We start from the raw sequence: 19,570 nt of genomic DNA, 5'->3' as shown, positions 1-19,570 counted from the left end.
GTGGGGTTTTTAAAAGACTCGGGAAATGCTGGCTCTTCAGCCTCCATCGGTCCAGAGTCTGCTGAGGGAGGACACTCAGACTCTGGGGAGGCCCTGGAGATTGTGTCAATATCTACAACATTACCACTTGAAGTCTTTAAATGAGTGTCAGTAGCCCAAAAAACAAAACATTTGGGCGCACACTGAACAGTCTCTTGAGGTGGCAGTTCAGAGAATAAAACAGTCTTAATGTTCTCAGAGCTGAGGTTAATTGTCTCCGGGGTGGAAGCCGCAGCTTTAGCTGATACGGGGTTAACAGGGTCAGATGGAGCAGAAGAAACATAGTCCTTTTTATTGTCATTCCCAGAAGGAGTGCGGGAAAAACTTTCGTGGTTACTCACAGCTGCTGATTGCTCTGGGAAGGGGCTGGAGTGCGGCTGTAGCGAGGAATGGTGATGGTGCCGGTGCCGTTTCCTCCTGGAAGTGGGAGTGGAAACTGCAGAGGAGAATGGCGATGGCGGAGAGGCCGACTCCTCATCCTGCGCCCACATGGCCGCAAGGAAAGAGGCTGGCGAGCGACAGTCGGAGCAGACCGGAGTCGGTAGTTCACTCGGTGGCAGCGGCAAGGGGTTGATATCCTGCCGCGGCGATCGCTGTGGTGTCGCAGAAAGCTCCGTGTTCGGCTGCTGCTGTGTTGCAGGGAGCTTACGCTGCTTCGCGGCGCGCTCCGTCCGCTGCTGCTGTTGCTGCGGAGGCCTCGGAGTGGAGTACTGCGAACGAGCAAAGGCCGCTAGCTCCCGAGCCTGAAGAACCTCCTGGTCTTCGTGCATCTCGTCAATTAAGCTCATGAATCCCTTGAGTTGGCAGAGATGTGGATTTCCCTCGAGGATTGTTCCGATAGCGTTTAATCCGATCGCCATCGCCTTAGTATCCTTTGTGTGGGAAATCCGCTTCATTAGGGCCATGACGCGGGCGAGAACGCGCTCCCGGGATGAGTCCGCTGGGTCCATGTACTGGTCGCGTCGTTCTGTCATGGTTGGCTGTGTGGCAGGCAAGCAGAAGTGGTGGACCCAAAATTGCAGGACTCTTGGAGACGGGAATAAACTGAAAACGCAGCTTTATTGCTGGAGGAATGATTCACAAAATAAAACTTACAAAAGCATGTGATAAAGTGGCTAGGACAGAATTCATTTGCCATTTGTCACTTGCGTATATTGTTATTCTGTGTTCTGTTATCCTATAGTCTATCATAATGCTTTAATGTAAACACAGCACATGTAACCTTGGATCCACATACTATCCCGGGTCTGTTTGTGGTAGCATTGGTTATATTTATGTCATCTGTGCAAATGTACTTAAAGCTAAATGTCACTTCATCATTAATTGATTTGAATCTTTCATTTGTTTATGTAGTTTGGTTATACTTACCATTGTGTGTTCCTTTGGACAGGTCCTATGTGTAAAACAGGTATGTGGGAAGGGCCGCCCCAGTACTTCCTGATTTTATAGGATATGATGTCACTGATCATGTCAATTGGGTGTAACCAAATGAAGGGGTGTTTATTTTGTGTAAAATTGTTTATTTCATTTAAAATAACCTCATGAGTCAGATTAGGTGAAGAGATTGACTTTTCAAACTGTTTAGTTGGGTGAATGAGTTTGTTAAGTGGAAAAATGATTTTATTCCTGTTTCTTTGTCTAGACTGTGTTATTTAGTCTACCCTGTTTTCCCAATGGTAGAGGTTAATGAGATCCAGGTGTGAGTGGAATTCTATATAAAGCAGGTGAGATTTTGACTCACAGCTTATGTTTTTGTGAGATAATTGTTGAAAGGCGACGCCAGAAAATAAAGGAGACTTAAAAGAAACTTGAACTGTCTGCAGATGCTGTCTTACTATCACCTTTCATGCTGCTTATGTTATGCTACCTCACAAAGCAAAACAAAACTCTAAACCGAGGTGCTGGAGGACAGGACATTACAAACACACAGCAAGTTGAGGGTACGACGCGACAGGGAGCACAGGAAAACACAGGGCTTAACCCTCTGCGTCTGATCAAAATCACTACCCTTTCAGCTTGTTCGTGGCCAAAAGTGGCCACCTACAGATTAGGTCTGTAATTTTTATTATTTTTGTTTTTTTGCCATTTTTTCTGCATAAAGCTTTTAAGTAACTTCAGTTCTTTCCATAAATATAAAATAATTATTACTTTTTATTTTTTAACCCTTTAAACACCAGTTTGTTTGTCCACTGCACCAGCTGGACGACAACCTCAAATCTCGCAATTTTATATAATTGCATTGCTACTGAAATTTCTTGTATTATTAATAGTAGAGTCTGGGGCATATAATTGATTCACATCAACATTGATTAGAATGCATTGTTATTTTAGTGCAGAGAGAGCAAAAACATAAAAACTCCCTCTCAGACTGTTCGTGGCCAAAAATGGCCACCCCTTGTTTACATTTACAAAATGCTATAAAATTCATATATATTAAGAAAAATGTCCAGTTTTTTTTTACATGATTTTTTAGATTAGCATCAGGGCTGTTCATGAAAATCAAAATTTAATTAAAATTCTGAAATTTAACCCTTTAAATACCAGTTAGAGCACATAATCATAACAACTCATAAATAGAGAAAATCATAAAATCCCAGTTTTTTTCTAAATAATACTTGCCATCTGATTTATTTGCTAACCATGATGAAGGTTAGATGTATAGCAATAATTAACAGCATCAATGACATTTATGCAACATTGTTTTTTTCTGCAGTGGCAGAAAAACAAAAAAACTCCCTCTCAGACTGTTCGTTGCCAAAAATGGCCACCCCTTGTTTACATTTACAAAATGCTATAAAATTCATATATATTAAGAAAAATGTCCATTTTTTTTTACATGATTTTTTAGATTAGCATCAGGGCTGTTCATGAAAATCAAAATTTCATTAAAATTCTGAAATTTAACCCTTTAAATACCAGTTAGAGCACATAATCATAACAACTCATAAATAGAGAAAATCATAAAATCCCAGTTTTTTTCTAAATAATACATGCCATCTGATTTATTTGCTAACCATGATGAAGGTTAGATGTATAGCAATAATTAACAGCATCAATGACATTTATGCAACATTGTTTTTTTCTGCAGTGGCAGAAAAACAAAAAAACTCCCTCTCAGACTGTTCGTGGCCAAAAATGGCCACCCCTTGTTTACATTTACAGAATACTATAAAATTATTATATATTAAAACATTTTTCTACTTAGACCAACTTCATTTTTTAAATGAAAACCAGTCCTAGTCATGAAAACCAAAATATAATTCAAAATTAGAAATTCTACCCTTTGAATACCAGTTAAATTATATGTTACTACTATGTTTTTTGGGGGGAAATAGCAATAAAGTTCAAATTTTTTCAGCAGTTGAATGACAAAACCTTTTTTTTTTTTTTTAATCATTGCAGGTCAGTGCCAGTAACAAAAAGAATTATTATTAATATTAATATTTTGTATTATTCCTGTGAGTAATGACCCCAATAAAAGAAACTCCCACTTTGTTAGTCATGCCAAAAACGGCCTTTTATTGCTTGTTTGTACAAAATACATCCTCTTTCTGTGTGTGTGTGTGTGTGTGTGTGTGTGCGCGCGCACTCAGGGAAGGCAGGACACGCAAACCACAGCAGAGTGATCTTTGCAGACACTCTTTCCACAGCTGGAGCAAGTGGTTGCCGTTCTTCTTCTCTTTATACACAGTTCGCACCTTTTCCTCATTTTGTTGATGGGCTGTGGGTCATACTCTGATTCTGATTCTGACTGCTGTATCTCAGCAACAATAGCAGCGGCTGCTTTTGAGCGTGGGGCACAAGGCTGTCTTGCAATTTCTGGAGTCACCAGCATGTGGCCCAGCTCCTCCAGGAACACCCTTCGTTGGTGGGTCTTGGTGGACTCCCACTCAGGATTCACTGCTTTCCACAGGACAAAGGCATTGTATGCTGAGATGTCCAGAAGATTGTAGAACAGAGCCAGTGGCCAGCGACCAGTTTTCCTCCAACAACTGTAGGTGCCAACAACCTTGTCTAGGTTATCCACTCCACCTTTACACCTATTGTAATCAAGGATTACTGCTGGCTTCTTCTTTTCCCCATCACTGATTGCTGGTTCCCTATGCTTTGTGCTCAAAAGAAGCACATTCTTCCCTCGCTTGGGCATGTAGGAGACTGCCATGGTTGTTTTGGTGAAGGCAAAGAGAGATGAAAGAATCTTCCTCTGTCGCAGCTGAACAAGCTGGGGAGGGAGCTCTGGTTTGTTTCTCCTGATTGTGCCAACCAGAGCTAGTTTTCTTCTGAGCAGCTCCTCTGCCAAGCTGGATGAAGTAAAGAAGTTGTCACAAGTGACAGTGTGTCCTTGGAGCCCCTCTGTCAGTTGTAGCACAACTCTCATTCCCTGATTAACTTCCCGGGAATTTCCAGGTGATTTTCCTGTGTAAATTTCCATCTTCCAGATATAGGAGGTTGCCACATCACAGGTCACCCAGATTTTAATGCCATATTTTGCAGGCTTGCTGGGCATATACTGTCGAAATCCACATCGACCTTTGAATCCAACCAGCTGCTCATCGACACAGACGTCAACTCCTGGATTGAACAGCAGGGGGAGACGAGCAACCCACTTTTCCCACAGGACGCGAAATGCAGCAAGCTTATCGTTCCTGAAACGTCCCGGGCAGGTGAGCTTGTCATCAAAGCGGATGATCTGGGCGTAGCGGTAGTGGGGCAATGTAGCACGGAATATTGCCTGTCCGGTCTTGTCAGCCCACAAACCACGCGATGCTTCATGCCTTGAGCGGTAGACACCAGCGAGAATCAAAATCCCAATGTACGCTCTCATCTCCACATCCCTCCAATCCTCACACTTTCGCCTCCCATGCAGGTTTGTGTGGGTGCACAGCAGCTGAATGATCTCTTCTGTCACAAACAGGTCAAATGCAGATCTCAGGGTGCTAATGCGGGCAACTGCATACAGGGTGGGCCCTGGAGTGATACCAGTGGGTACTGGATTGTAGCGCATGGTCTCCTCAGCAGTGGGAAACCACTCAATATTCCCAGAACGAGACATCCACTCAGCCACCGGCGTCTGCCGCTTCTCCTACCATCTCTGCCATTAGCCGCTCTGCCTCGACTGCTGTCTATGTATCATTCTCACTTGCTGAAGAAGAGGAATCGGGCACTGGATGGTAATCCTCATCACTGGTAGTGATGCTGTCATTCTCTGAGGAGACTGAAGAAGAAGCCTCTTCTTCAGATGCAGCGGATTCCTCGTCATCTTCGCTTTCTGAGCGCATCACATAGTCAAGTGCTTGAAGCAGTGAATATGACCGTCTTGCCATCTTGCCAGAGCAAAAATGATCTTGAAGCCGCTGGGTTTATTTATAGCTTTACAAATGACTGCACCTGTATAAACCCCAGGACAGAATTACAAACAGTCCCAGTTTGTTGTTGTTTATGCTACAGCTACAGCTTTGAACTTTGCAGAGTGTCCTGTGAGTTCTTTCTCTGTTTTTTTTTGTTGGGAGAGTAGATATTTTGGTGTGCATTTTTTTAATGAAAAGAACAAAGTTAGAGGTGCTTTCATTATGAACATCAAAGTTAAAATTCCCCAGGAAGCTCAAAGCTCAATAGCTTGCATCAAGAGACATTCACATGAACTTGGACGTATGGCAACATAATTTATTTTTCTCTCTTGCAAATGCAAAGTTGTGCTGCAATTTCACACTGGCACTTTTTTTTTTCATGCACAAACACAAACCTTTGTCTAACATCTTTAAGATCAAACCTGAATCAAAATTGTGTCATTTTTTTGGTCCATTGGAGTGCAGTAAGCCATCAAACACCCCTATAGAAAACTCAGAATATTACATGAAATTGCTTGCTTGGCCAAAAATGGGTAAATGATGTAATTTGGTAAAAAAACATTAAAAACTACAATTTTCATGTGTTGAGTTTAGAATGAAAGCAATTTTACCTAAATCGCATGATATAGTACTGTCAGTAACAAGGAATCAAAAAAGGTGGTTATAATGGGTTTCAATTGGCCACAAATGGCCACGATAGAGCCAAGAGGAACAATTTAGTGTATAGTGAATATTATTGACATTATTAAGGAGCTGATGTTGAAAATGAAAAAATCTGAAAGAAATACACACCTTTGGCGAGTTTCATTTTATTTGCATTAACAGAACAAAAATGGTTGAAAGACGAAAAGCAAAGTGGCCACAAATGGCCAGGATAGGACTCAGAGGGGAGTAATTAGGAAATGGGCAACAGGAGGGAGACACAGCTGGGAGAAATTAGGCTAACGAGACAGGAGAAAGGTAAAACTGAACACATTGACATGAGACATGAACTTTCAGAATAAAACAGGAAACTAACAGACACAGAGAACCAGAACGGACACTGAACTTAGCAGGCAGACTCACGAGCAGACACAGAGACACCAAGGACAGATAGAGGGAACACAGGCAGGCATAAAACAAACACACTAACACATAGCAAACCTAAACAAAAGACAAGGCGGAATAAACAAGAATATAGAAGAATATAAGGAAACACAAAACACAGAGTCCTCAGACTCAGGACCATGACAGTTTTGGAGTTTGTACGTGCTTTGTCTCTAGGGGCCACCGCATATATAAACATATATAAATAAAACCACTTCTTTTTTTTACATTAGTAATTCCTTTTGTGCATAATTTTATATTATTGTTAATAATAAATTAATTAAAGCAACAAAACAACCTAAAGAGCCGGTTTGGAGCCGAAAGAGCTGGTTCCCTAAAAAGAGCCGGAAATCCCATCACTACTGGTTAGGTCTGCGAACCCGGACAGGAACTGGTGATAGTACCCAGGCAGCCCCAGGAATTACCTCATCTCCTTTTTTGTCTTGGGAAGTGGGTGGGATACAATGGCGGCCGTCTTCTCCGCCCTTGGACGCACCTGCCCGCCTCCCAAGTGGTACCCCAAATACTGTACCTCCCTCCATCCAACTGCACACTTCCACCAGCCTCTGGATCTACAGGACCGCGGCCACCTGCTGTAGATGCTCCACCCAGGTGTCACTGTGGATGATCACATCATCCAGATAGGCACCAGCAAATGCAGCTTGAGGACACCTGGTGCATGAGACACGAGAAAGTGGTGGGGGCTCCGAAGAAGCTGAACGGAAGTGTGACAAATTGGCTGACAAGGGAAGCCCTTGGTTAAATACAGCGCTGTGAAAAACTGAGCAGTGCCTAAACGGTCCCTGAGGTCATTGAGCTCGTCAAACCATACACTATAATTTCGCTTGAAACAACATTCGAGGGCATGACTGAAAATGATTTAAAAAGCAGTCAGTGTCAAAAGAACAGCTTTGAAACACCTTCATAAAGCCAACAGAGTACTTAAAAAAGAAAAGGTCTGGCAAAATAGAGAGAAATTATTGGTCCCTCGAGACTTTCGCAACATATAAGAGTTTAAAGAAATGTAAAGAAAAAATTAAAATATTAAGTCGCAACCTAACGTTCTCATAATTCAAACAGAGGTCTGAAGAAATAACAACCCAGCAACCAATAATTTAAATGAAAAATTTATTTCTACCGGTCTCAGAAATAATCTCCACATCTGGTTTGGGATCTATGAGGGAGCTCATGTGCAAGAATATTATTTTTTTGTTTATGTTTTTTTCTTTTAAATTATATCTATTTGTTAGATTGGATTCAATGTGCTTTATATTATAAGGCCAAAATCATACAATAATACTGAGAAAATAATCTATCTATGAGCCAAGTCAAAGATTTTTTTGAAGAAAAAACGCAATCTCTCTGCAACACTGCAATCTGGTTGTTAAGGGACGACATAACAAATTCTCCTGACTGAAGTTTGGTCTGTTTACAGCATCTTTTTCCTGCCATGCAATTCTATTTGTCCCTAACCATCAGGAACCCTCATTTTAACTTTTATTGAGTTTTAAAAAGAGTTTTAAAAAGTGAATGTGTTATTGGCAACCTCTGAACATCAACTGTTCAGAGAAGACTCTGCGACTCAGGCCTTTATGGTCAAATAGCTGCAAAGAAACCACTTTAAATTTAAACAAATTCAAAGTGAAACAACACAAAACACCGCAAACCACAACACAATTAAATATAAATTAAAATATGAAAACAAAAAGAAGATGTACATTCTCTGTCATATGAGCCTGCATGAATAAACTTTCTGAATCCTTTATCATCCTCAACTAAAAATAGTTGTGGATGATTACTATACTTCTCTAATGTGACGTTGTTGTCCCTGGCTCTCTTTCTCTCTCTCTCCCTCCCGCTCTGTTCCTGTGCTACTGTGAGTGTAACTACTGCCCCTCCCCCCTCTTCCCAGCGCAAAGCACAAGGCTCGCATGCAGAGTGAAGCGGGAAAAAGTGCGAGAGAAAGAAAAGAAAAAGAACACGGCTAGCGATAAGGAGCCGGCTCGCGTCGTTCACTTCAAAGACCCGGCTCTAAGAGCCGTTTCGTTCGCGACCGACACATCACTAATGTTTAATAGTTTTAGAACATTGGGCCTTGAGGATTGGAGCTGTTTTCCTCCTGCCCTCAGTTTGATTAAACTGGAATCACATCATATTTTCGGCGCTACATAGTAATGAGATAAGTTTGTGGGTGTTGTGTCCACAGCTTCGGTTATCCTTTTAACCTGTCGCTGGTTAGCTAGCGTGAGCCATAAGCTAACAGCTTACCTGGTTAATGAAGCTATAGTTCCACGCACATGTAAACACAGCTCGTCTCTGCTGCTTTAACTGTTAAATCAGAAGGCAATACTGCGGTTGACGGGGTTTATTATGTGAAACAGTAGCTTGTTTAGTTTAAACAGCCTAGGCGGCTAGCTTCATGCGTCTCCCTCTTCTGGGGTTGGAAGGGGCATGTTTCATCTTTTTTCAGCCACGCAGACTGAGCTGTTTGCATTCTCTTGCCTTGCATACGTTCTTATTTTGAACTTAATCTGGAATTCATTGCATAGTGTTTGTGCGGGATATAAATGACAAGATGTCGTTTTTCAACAGATTTAGTAAAAAAACATGTCCAGTGTGAATAAAATTTTCACGGCAAACATCTGCTGTATAGACAGCTTGGCAGTTTATACAGGACTATAATGCCCAGACATGATTCTTTTGAAAACCGTATATCTTTCCACAGGTTTCAACTTCATATATCACCTAGACACAGAGCTGGATGAGGCCAGCACAAACAGCGGCCTATCGGACAAAGATGACTTCTTTGGGTCCATGGGATCAGGAAAGTCAGAAGCCGGGGAGTTGGAGAGGTAAAATTTCCTCAGAAGTCAATGTGCCATATGAACCATTGCATTAATAATAAATTTATTAATGCTCTATATCAACAGTTACAGACTATATAGAACAACTTTATGGAGCTTTATGTTGGCAAAGTGCAGATCAGCTATTTTAGGGTTGCCGACCCCTGATCTATTGCATAGCTTTCCTCACATCAAGAAGCTGTCAATCAAAATCAATACAGCTCTTCCTGCATCTGGAGCTTGTGAAAGACTGTGCGAGACTCCTGTTCACTGCTGAACAGTTACAGCTTCACAGCAAGAACCTCGAGAGCAAACTGCTGCTGAAGCTCAACCATCACCTTACTGAGTGAAGAAATTGTGCATTTTTGCTAAATGTGCAGAAATAGATGGACACCCATACAATTTATGGTAAAGTGAGCTGCCTTGCATGTAGATATGTTGAAGATGCCTCGTTCTAATGTTTTCTCTGAGGCTGCTGTGCCATTTGGAGTAAAGGTGAATATAAAGTATACAGCACATCTTGACACTGGAAATGGTTTGCACTGTTTATATATTTATATTATTTACTGTAGTTATTGGTTAAAAAGCTTTATCTTGTGAAAAACTGAAATCTGGAAATTCAAATTGTTGTGCCTTAATTTGTTAATGTGTTTAGATATATTCTGTTTGAAAATACTAAAATTTGTATATTTATTTATTTTTGTTTTTATAATAGCTTTTATTTTTAAAAAGTAAAAAATAGATCAGACCTTACAACCAGTTACTCAGTACTTGAGTAGTCTTTTCACCAACTACTTTTTTACTCTTACGTGAGTAATTTTTTGGATGACTAGTTTTCACTTTTACTTGAGTAATAATATTGTAAAGTAATTCTACTCTTCCTTGAGAACAATTTTTGGATACTCAACCCACCTCTGGAAACCACCACTAAGGAAAAGCAACAAACAGAAGAGATTTGTTTGGGCCACGAAACACAAGGAATGAACATTAGACCAGTGGAAATCTGTGCTTTGGTCTGATGAGTCCAAACTTGAGATCTTTGGGTCCACCTGCAATGTATTTGTGTGACGCAGAAAAGGTGAACGGATGGTCTCTACATGCATGGTTCCCACTGTGAAGCATGGAGGAGGTGTGATGGTGTCAAGTGCTTCGCTGATGACACTGTTGGGGATTTATGCAAAATTGAATCACACTGAACTAGCATGACAACCATAACTTTTGACTGGTAGTGTATATACACTCCTACCCTTATTTCAACATCCAGTTTCCTGTGACAGACCTTCTATTGATCCACTGAGGCAGACATGTAAAAAAAACATGAACTAAAGCATATTTCTGTATATAAACAGGACTTTAAATCTTTATCAACAGCTACTTTAGAGGAAATTCTTCAATAAACTGCAACCAAAGGCTCAACTCAGAGGACAAAACCCAACCTGTTATAAATAGTGTGACAGCAAACTTTCTCTTGTGTAAAGTTACAAATAGGAGTAATTATCCACAGGAGCTTTTATACATAATGAAGTTATAATTCGTCCTGTAGAAATTGTACATTTAAGCTATATAGTTCCCTCTGTGATAACTCTGCTATGAATGCCTCTTATTCACTTTTATGCTTTTACAACCCACTATGAGCAAACACTCAGCAACAGTGGGAAGGAAAAACTCCCTTCTTGAAGGAAAAAACCTCTGGTAGAACCAGGAAATCTGTCTAAACTAGTTGGGGGTTAGAGCAACAGATGCAAGTCTTCAGATCATTTGCAGTGTGACTGTCTTTGTGCACACTTTAACCTGATTCAGTTTTCTTATTTGTCAAAATGCACCATGGGTAAAAAAAACAAAAAAAACAACAAAACAAAATAGTAATGAAGGAGAATCCTCAGCAAAGATGAATTAAACAAGTTTTATTTTGATCAAATTTTACTTTAAGTAAAACACATCTTTATTTGATGACATTAAAGTCATCAAATAAAGACAGTTTTGATGGAGCTCCTGACCCAGCCCAAGCTCTCTATGAAGACGAGGAAAAACTCCCCAGGGGGCCAGATCGATGGGAAGAAACCTCGGGAAAGCCCATTCAAAGAGAGATCCCCTTTCCTGGGATGGCTGGGGGGGTTACAGGAACTCCAAAAAAGCTAAATTTTTATTTATTTATTTTTTAAGATTGACCCATTCTAGCTATTCCTGTCCAACAGAAAAAAGAAAGGGAGTTACTACAATGTATCATACTTATATGATAAGGTGTGAATTGTGTGTTTGTGTGTGTTATCTTAGCCAGGGGTGAAGCTGGAGCTCCTCCAGTGTTGGCCGCTTCTCCGGGACTAGAGTTAAACACGCGTCCAAGAAATTCCGGCATTCTTGAAAGAAAGAAAAGATCAAAAATATGAAGATGATAGTTCTAGTGATCCAAGGCATCAGTGAATCTGGAAGTGTGAAGTTTTCTTACCTGTGGACAGACGCTTTTTGATGCTCAGTTTCTTTGTGAGGAACCTCCCGGTACTAAAGTATCGTGCATGAAGCGCTTCATACAACACCACTCCCATTTGCCACACCGTGGTGGGTCCACACCTGTAGCAGCTCCTAATGTACCACTCGGGAGGGATGTGAAGAGGAGTGCCTAACAAACAGACACAATTGCAATTTCTTCTAAAACAAAAGACACAAATTGTTACATCTGTGAAAAGCAGGAGCAGAATATGTTACCATAGAAGATGCGATACAGAGATCGCTTCTTAACAAAGCAGCTCAGTCCAAAGTCAATGATGCGAACACGAGGCACATCTGAGCCGGTCTCAATCAGAATGTTTTGTCCCTTGATGTCCCGATGAAAGATGTGTTTATCCTCAAGTTCCTTTACAGCATCAACTAGTTGCTTCAGAATGACCTGGAAAAGATGAAAAACACAATAATGAGTTAATGCTTTTCTGCCTTGATTGAATGCTGTACAGTCTAAGGTTCTTCCAGTCAACTTACCTTGGCCTTGTCCTCTGTTAAAGTTCTTCCATTTTCTGCTTTGTATTTTTGCAGGTCCACAGCGGGGACAGGTCTCTCCAGCACCAGGATCAGCTCTTTGCCAAGGTCGAACCACTCCAGCAAGGACACAGGTGCAGATATTCCCACTGACCCTTCTGCTTCACCTGCAAGTTTAACCATAATGGCCACTTCCACCGAGAGCATCTTCCCATTTTCATCCTGAAATATTACAACAAAGTGGATGATGAGGAACGCCGCATTCAATCCAGTAATGTAAAACTGATTCAAGTGTTGGACGCTTACCGCCACTTTGCAGTAGACTTTATTTTTGGGAATGTGTTTGATGGCAACCTAGAAGACACAGAGCATTGGTGAGCATTTCCTCAGTATGACATAATGAAAGGTGGAAACACAGCAGACGTCTCAGTTTACGATATTATCCATTATCTGCGTTACTGCCTGTCTTACTACCATCATCTGAACACTTACTGGAAAACGATCTTCTATCCGGTAGCCAGCAAACACTGCTCCGCAGCCTCCTTCTCCGAGCTGGTGCTCCTCCACATATCTGGCTTGGAATTCACCTAAACAGACAAAACAGCAAATCTTGTTTTATTACAGCTGTGACACAAATTACTCTCCTCTGTAGCCTAAATGTTCCTTTTGCCCTTCCCCTGAATATAAAACCCAAGCTGCTTGCTACTTACGTTTTTGGTCTGCCACTGATTTTTTGTCCTGGTCCACATTCCTTTTTTTTTTCTTGGGTGACTCTCTGTCGTCTCCCGCGGCCTTTCTTTTGCCATTTTTTGCGCACACCTGTTTGTTGTTCAAGTCTGGAGATGTGGAAAACACCAAAAGCACATCAGCTCACTGGATGATAGACACAAACACTAAACACCAATATCTTAACCTAGCAACCACACTTAATCTACCCCCTTATTCAACTAATTAGCCTACCTTTACCAGAGTCCAACGAGGAGGATGCTTGCTCCTTGTCACCGCTCATATGGTCGAGAAGTTTAGCCTTCTTTGCTTTCTTTGTTGTGCCCTCTTCATCTTGCACAACCTTGCGCTTCACTCCTTTGACCACATCTGAGCTGGTGGAAGGACCAGCCTGCTCAGCGACCCTCCTCCTTTTTATTGGGGTCTGCTTTTCAGGACTGGCCTTTCTTTTAGCAGTCCTGCTCTTACAATCTATAAACGACAACAACACAGTGGTGAAAAAGAGTCCCCGACATCAGGACTGGAAGCAGTTTGATGGCAAAGAATTTGAAATTGCTTTTGCTTAAATTATCACAAGTTTATTCTTGGGATAAAAAAAACTGACCAGTGCGAATTGATACTAGGTTTACTAAGTCTTAGATCTTGATGACACTTGTTGGTCTGTTTTTACTGTTGAGTCCAAGAATAAACTTATTACATTATTTTACCAAAAGACCGGTAACCTTTCTTTGATTAGACATCTTGTATTAAAGCTATTTTCAATCAAACATATGATTCAATTGCTCCAAAAATGATTCACACAGTGTCAACATTTCTAGGATTTGGATTTTACCAGGATTTGATTTTATTATTTTACTTACCTTGATCTCCTGAATCTTTCTTATCGGCTGGAGTGGTAATTTTTCTTGTTTCCCTTTTCATTGTAATTTCGGAGAACTTTTAAAATCGAAAATGTAAACCGTAATGAGTTAATATTGAGTTAATATTCCTTCAAATGTGCGTCCTTCAAATGCTTGACTTTTCTAACTGAATTCTGTAAGTGAGCTTTATAAGTAAACTCTGGAAACTACGGCAACACAACATAGAATCTTGCCTTTCAGTGACTTCACTGACTGCCAGTAGTTCAAAGTAGTTTACAGAAAAACACTGGCAGACAAAGCCGTAATATTTCATATAATTCAATCATTTCATATCAATTAAACAGTTTCTTTCATTATCTTTCATCGTTTGTATAAAGACCTCATGTATGGATGACAGTATGAAGATTTGTGGTTGACCACACACTAATAAACACAGTGTCAGCTACATTGTCATCTGATTTAAAGTATTTATTATTGTACATTTAACTGTCATGGTACTGAGTCTGTGACCCAGTGTTTTGTGTTTGTTCATTTATATTCATTGATTATTCTTATGTATGTTTTTGGTTCTCTTTATTGTTTTCTTCTTGTGTTATATTCTTAGGCTTTAGGTTTCTGTTACTTTGCCTTGCCCCTGTGTCCCACGTGTCATGTCTAGTCACTCTTGTTTCCATGTTCCCCAATTTCTCCCCAGTCAGTCATGTCTCTGTGTCAACTCTGTGCCTTTGTAAAAGTCTCTTGTTTGCTGTTTTACTTTGATAGTCTTGTGTGCTATGTTAGTGTTTTCATGTCTGTGAAGGTTCTCAGTCATCCAGGTCATCGTAGTCTAAGGAGTTTGGAAAGAAAGCGTCTGGACTTGAAGTTGCTTGAAGATGTTTCACCTTCTAAATGAAAGGAACTTAAACTTTGCTTGAACGTCTTCAAGCAACTTAAAAAAGTCCAGACGTTTTCTTTCTAAGCTCCTTAGACTATGTTAGTGTTTTCAGTTTTCCTTCCCCATGGTCTTGTTGTTTGTGATTTCTCGCAGCTGTGCTCTCATCCTGTGTCTTATTCCCTCATTTATCCCTCTGTGTATTTAAGCCCATTGTTTTCCTCTGTTTGCTGTTGGGTTGTCTGTGTATCATCCATGACAATTAAATTAAATAGCAAATGCAACTACAATTTCAATGAGATTCATTCCTGGCATTCTACTGCGGTGGCTGAAAGTAGACACCAAGCATTATCACTGTAACTGATGTAAATATTGGACTTGGAGGGGATTCATCTGATAGACTGATGCAAACATTACTGTGAGGAAAATTTTGAATCTCCCAATTTTCTTTTTTTCTGAAAGAAAGAAAGTTGGTTACTGTATCACATTTGTATGGCAAGATGTGAATTCAGTATGCGTGTGTGTTTGTGTCAGAGAGGAGTTTATCTGAGCCAGGGGTAAAGCAGGAGGTCCTCCAGCATTGGGCACTTCTCCAGGACTTTGTTAAAACTTGTTTTCAAGACGTCTGAAATGAAAGAAGGACAAGAGATATCGAGATGATAATTCCAGTGATCCAAGCGATCACATTGATTTTCTGCAAAATTTTCTTTTTGAGAGTCATTCGGCTGGGCAGGGGGTATAACACATCTGCAATGCAGCAACATCTGCTCTCTGGGCCTGTGTGAGAGTGTTATCTCAATGGCGGGAATGAGGATGTTGGAATTTGGCATCTCAGGCACCAACTCATCTCTTTCCTTAACCGGGCTCACCAGAGATTGGTTTCAGCCTCTCTCCATGCTTTAAGGAGGTTGAGTTGATAAATCTGACTGGCCCCTCCCCTGTCTGACCATATCTCTTCATAGTCAACACCAATGTTCTCACCGTGTGACCATGAACGGTCCTTACCACTTGGCAAGTAATTTCGAGCTAGAAGAAGGGAGTAAGACAAGCACTTTATGTCCCTGTTAAAATACAATTACATTTTATCAAATATCACTAAGCAGTCCTTACCTTTAAATACAGCCTGGTTTCTTTCTCTTTCTTTCTATATCTCTGAGTGAAGTTAGCTCTCATTCTTTCTCTTCCTGTGAAATACAGCAAGTGGAGCTTTAGCTAGCAACACACTGTGACACAGTTAGTGTTTGTTGAGGTGATAGAAATGCTGCATTTGAAATTACCTGACACAACATTTTACTCCCTTTTATGTTCACTCCTTTTTTTCTGAAGTACCGCAAATTATGGGCATGTGGGGTTGTTCTGGTGTTGTGCTAAAAATAAATCAATCAAAACTACGGTACATGTTTTGCTCTTTCATCTCTTTTTATGCGACATCCTCTACTGATTAAAACGCGACTGCCTTTCATGTGTCACTGTTTAGGCTCAAATCTCATTGTTTGTTTTGGTTTTTTTTGTGCATTTGTAAAAGGTGTTTTAATCACAACTTTGGTTAATATTCTGTATTTACTCCTTATGCATCTTCTAGCTTTGTATGCAGTGAAGGTGCGAGCGGAGACTATGCAGAAGGCCTCAGAACTGGTTCCCAGTGGGATGCTGTCAGTCATTGGTAGACCTCAGGCTCAGTATAATTATGCCTGTCTGCAGGCAAAAGAGCACTGCAAGAGTCTGGGGATGGAGAATCCTGTGTGCTCTGTGGCCAACTACCTGTTTCCAGATGGCAGGGTTATTGCAGGGCACCAGCAGGTAATGCATTCATATATTCTTGCTGCTTTAATATACCGTGAATCTATTGTGTTCTCTTTTCTGTCTTCTCTCAACCAACAAAAAAGTTGTTAGAGCTGCTCTTGTCATTTCTGCTGTCTTCTTTGACTTCTCAGGCTCTGGATTTCCTCCAGGAAAACTCTCGGCGCCTAAAGTTCATGCGGACCAAAACTCTCCCAGTCAGTGGTGCGTTCCATACTGAGCTGATGGCATCGGCTACTGAACCCCTCACAGAGGTGCTCCGGCAGGTGGAGGTCAGTCAGCCACTTTATCCAAAAGGGATTAACATATTTTCTGAAACATGCATTCAATTACTCTGTAAAGCTACACCAGTCCTCATTTTTTTAAGATAACCCATCCTATTCAGTCTGACTTGGAAAGTTAAATGGAAAGTACACCCAAGATTTTACATCTGGTATTCAGCCATTCAAACTGCCCTCCGTCTTCAGAGTGAGGGAAAGTCTTCCCTTCACCATGAACTCAAACTGAAGAGACGGATCCAGCGGGAAAACAGTCAGCGGGAACGCAGCCGGAGCACCCGCAGCAGCTGCAGCAGCAGGGGCAGCCAATCTGATGACTTGACTATCCATGAGACGGAGAAGACAGAAAAAGAGAAAGACAAACAGGACTTAGAGATTGAAAACATTATCAAGGTAAGTGAGGGCTATAAGAATCTTTTTTTGTAATATTTATTTAATTACATCATGCACCAAACTATCCATGGTAGTGATTATTTAACTAATTCATAGTGGCACTGGGCAGCTGCCAGTGCAGTTCATTTTGTCCATTTAAAAAGTACCATGTACACTCACTGGCCACATTTTTGTTAGATACACCTGTTGAGCTGCTCATTAGGTCAAATACCTAATCAGCCTATCACATGGCAGCAGCTCAGTGCATTTAGGCATGTATACGTTAATAAGACGACCTGCTGAAGGTCAAAGGTCAAAGGGGATTTAAATGACTTTGAACATGCATTGTTGTTTGTGTCGGACAGGCTTGTCTGTCTGAGTATTTCAGAAACTGTACAACCATCTAACCGGTTTATAGAAAATGGTCTGAAATGGAGGAAATCTCCTGTGAGCAGCACTTCTCTGGGAAAAAATCACTTGTTGGTGCCAAAGATCAAAAGCGGAATGAGCAGATTACTTACAGCTGTAAGGAAAGCAACATGAACTCAAATACCCACTTACTTCAACCAAGTTATCAAGAAGAGCACCGCTGAAAGCACAATACGTTGAACCTCGAAGCTGATGGCCTAGTGTCACCTGCTGGATAGAGGTGAAAACACAAACCAAACAATGGCTCTTTCATCTGTTTCACAGCATGCACGGGAACTGGAAACTCGCCGAAGGGAGGCAGAGGAGAGAGAGCGGAGGAAGCAGAGGGAGGTGCAGATGGAACTGGAAAGACAGCTGAAAGAGGCTGAGATGGTAAAAAAAAAGTTTTCCACTTGACACCAATTATGTACAGAGTCTTTTCTCCTTGACTTTGATCTTTGAGAACTGCAGCAAAATGTTGACTGTCATTATAAAATTCACACCTAGTCTTTAATGATTTGGAAAAATGGTTATGACAGTCCAGGAAAAGGTGATTCAGGAATAGGTCAGTTTATACCGCTCTGTTGGTGCATCTGTTTATGTAGCTGTGTGTGTGTGCATAGATAAAAGACAGCATGCAGGCTGAGATGCAGGTGAAGGAAAAGGAGGCTGAGCAACAGAAGAAGAGGATCAGGGAGCTGGAGCTGACACAGCAGCAGCTGGAAGTTGCCCTTAATATGGAGATCCAGGCTCGGCTGGAGGAGGAGAGGGCCAGACTGGAGCTTGAGCGGTAACAATGGATTTCTAACTCTTATTATGGCCCTTTATTATTTTATTTGTGATGGAGATCTGAGATATCCATGAGAAGTATTAACATTTTCAGTTGCTTCTTCCCTTTTTCCCCTCCTTCAGGTTGCTGCAGGCTGAAGATGAAAAGAGGAAACATTTCCAGCTCCTCCAGGAGCAGCAACGTACAATGCAAAACCTCAGCCCCATACAGGAGCTGTCAGATGGCAGTCCCGATGAGGACACCCCCTCAGCCCTCAACTCTGCTTCTCAGGAACTCCAGGATCTGCAGGCATCTCGCCAAAGAAGCCACCAGGCTTCGGGCAAATCCAGGTAGGGAAAAGACACTTGCTCCTCTTCTGACTCTCTCTCCAAACACTCACACAAAAAGGGAATCCGCTCGGGGAATGCAGAGTCGGGTCCAGGGGATCTATGTACAGAAGGAAACACACGTTAGAGGTTTTGCACAGGGAAGCAAAAGAGAACTTGCTCAGAGCCGGGCTGCACTGACGCGAGTCACACACAACGATCCAGCGATGAGTAGAAGCCACTCCCTGGCTTAAATGCTGGCTGCACTGATGAGGCCCAGGTGTTTCCTCTTCAGAGGGGCGTGGGCCGAGGGCGTGAACCCACCATGAGTTCCGCCCTGGCGAGAGAGAGAGAGAGAGAGAGCAAGAGAGAGAACACTACTAGTCAGCGGCCTGCTGATCCCCTGGCCGTGACAGTGGGGTTCAAATCCCTTATTCAGATCAAGATTTTATGTGACATTACATCGGCAAAAATTAAATTTACTTGAATAATGTGAGTATTGGAGTAAGTACTTGAGTCATTTTTGAATAACTTTAATTTTGTAATCTGCATATTTTATGAATAATGATGTTTCAATACTTTAATCTACTGAATAAGTAAGAATTAGACTTAATAATCTTTTTACTTTAAAAAGGGAAATTGTGTACAATCTTTTATTCTCCAAAATGCACATAATAAAAATGTTTTGGGGAAAGTATATGCTTTTTAAAAACCAATTGCTTCTTACCTGATGCATGCTATAACTTTCAGCAAAACTGAACTAAAATTTGTTAACAAGCTTACCAAATAAGAAATGTTTTGTGAATTTTCTTTGCAGAGCGACTGGAAAGCCGGCTATTATCAAAGCCCACATGCCCTAAAAAGGAGGGCGCGC

At 41.2% G+C, this 19,570-nt stretch overlaps 1 protein-coding gene across 1 annotated transcript; it reads right to left on the bottom strand.

The window, feature by feature from the left end:
• Positions 1–10,020: 10,020 nt before the first annotated feature.
• LOC146369350 (serine/threonine-protein kinase pim-2-like) lies at positions 10,021–14,726 on the bottom strand. The gene is made up of 9 exons (XM_084909320.1): positions 13,873–14,726; positions 13,247–13,483; positions 12,997–13,122; positions 12,779–12,873; positions 12,593–12,640; positions 12,290–12,508; positions 12,020–12,200; positions 11,763–11,933; positions 10,021–11,673 (listed from the first exon to the last, which is right to left on the bottom strand). Exons 1-9 carry the CDS (start codon positions 13,931–13,933, stop codon positions 11,582–11,584), a joined length of 1,230 nt encoding a protein of 409 aa, XP_084765446.1. The 5' UTR covers positions 13,934–14,726; the 3' UTR covers positions 10,021–11,581.
• Between the last annotated feature and the right edge of the window lie 4,844 nt (positions 14,727–19,570).

This window comes from Perissodus microlepis, chromosome 17, assembly GCF_051167445.1.
Source record: "Perissodus microlepis isolate ML-2025 ecotype Zambia chromosome 17, ASM5116744v1, whole genome shotgun sequence".
Taxonomy (NCBI): Eukaryota; Metazoa; Chordata; class Actinopteri; order Cichliformes; family Cichlidae; genus Perissodus; species Perissodus microlepis.
The sequence above is the reverse complement of the archived record's forward strand: the minus strand, read 5'-3'. Positions and strand labels throughout refer to the sequence as shown.

Bases quoted from the DNA above. Each gene is read 5' to 3' on its own strand.
- LOC146369350 (XM_084909320.1), bottom strand. From the start codon at position 13,933: ATGAAAAGGGAAACAAGAAAAATTACCACTCCAGCCGATAAGAAAGAT. The intron at 12,509-12,592 runs GTAAGCGTCCAA...GTAATATTTCAG, and splicing joins AAGTCTACTGCAAAGTGGCG to GATGAAAATGGGAAGATGCT. The intron at 12,201-12,289 runs GTAAGTTGACTG...CATCTTTTCCAG, and splicing joins TAACAGAGGACAAGGCCAAG to GTCATTCTGAAGCAACTAGT.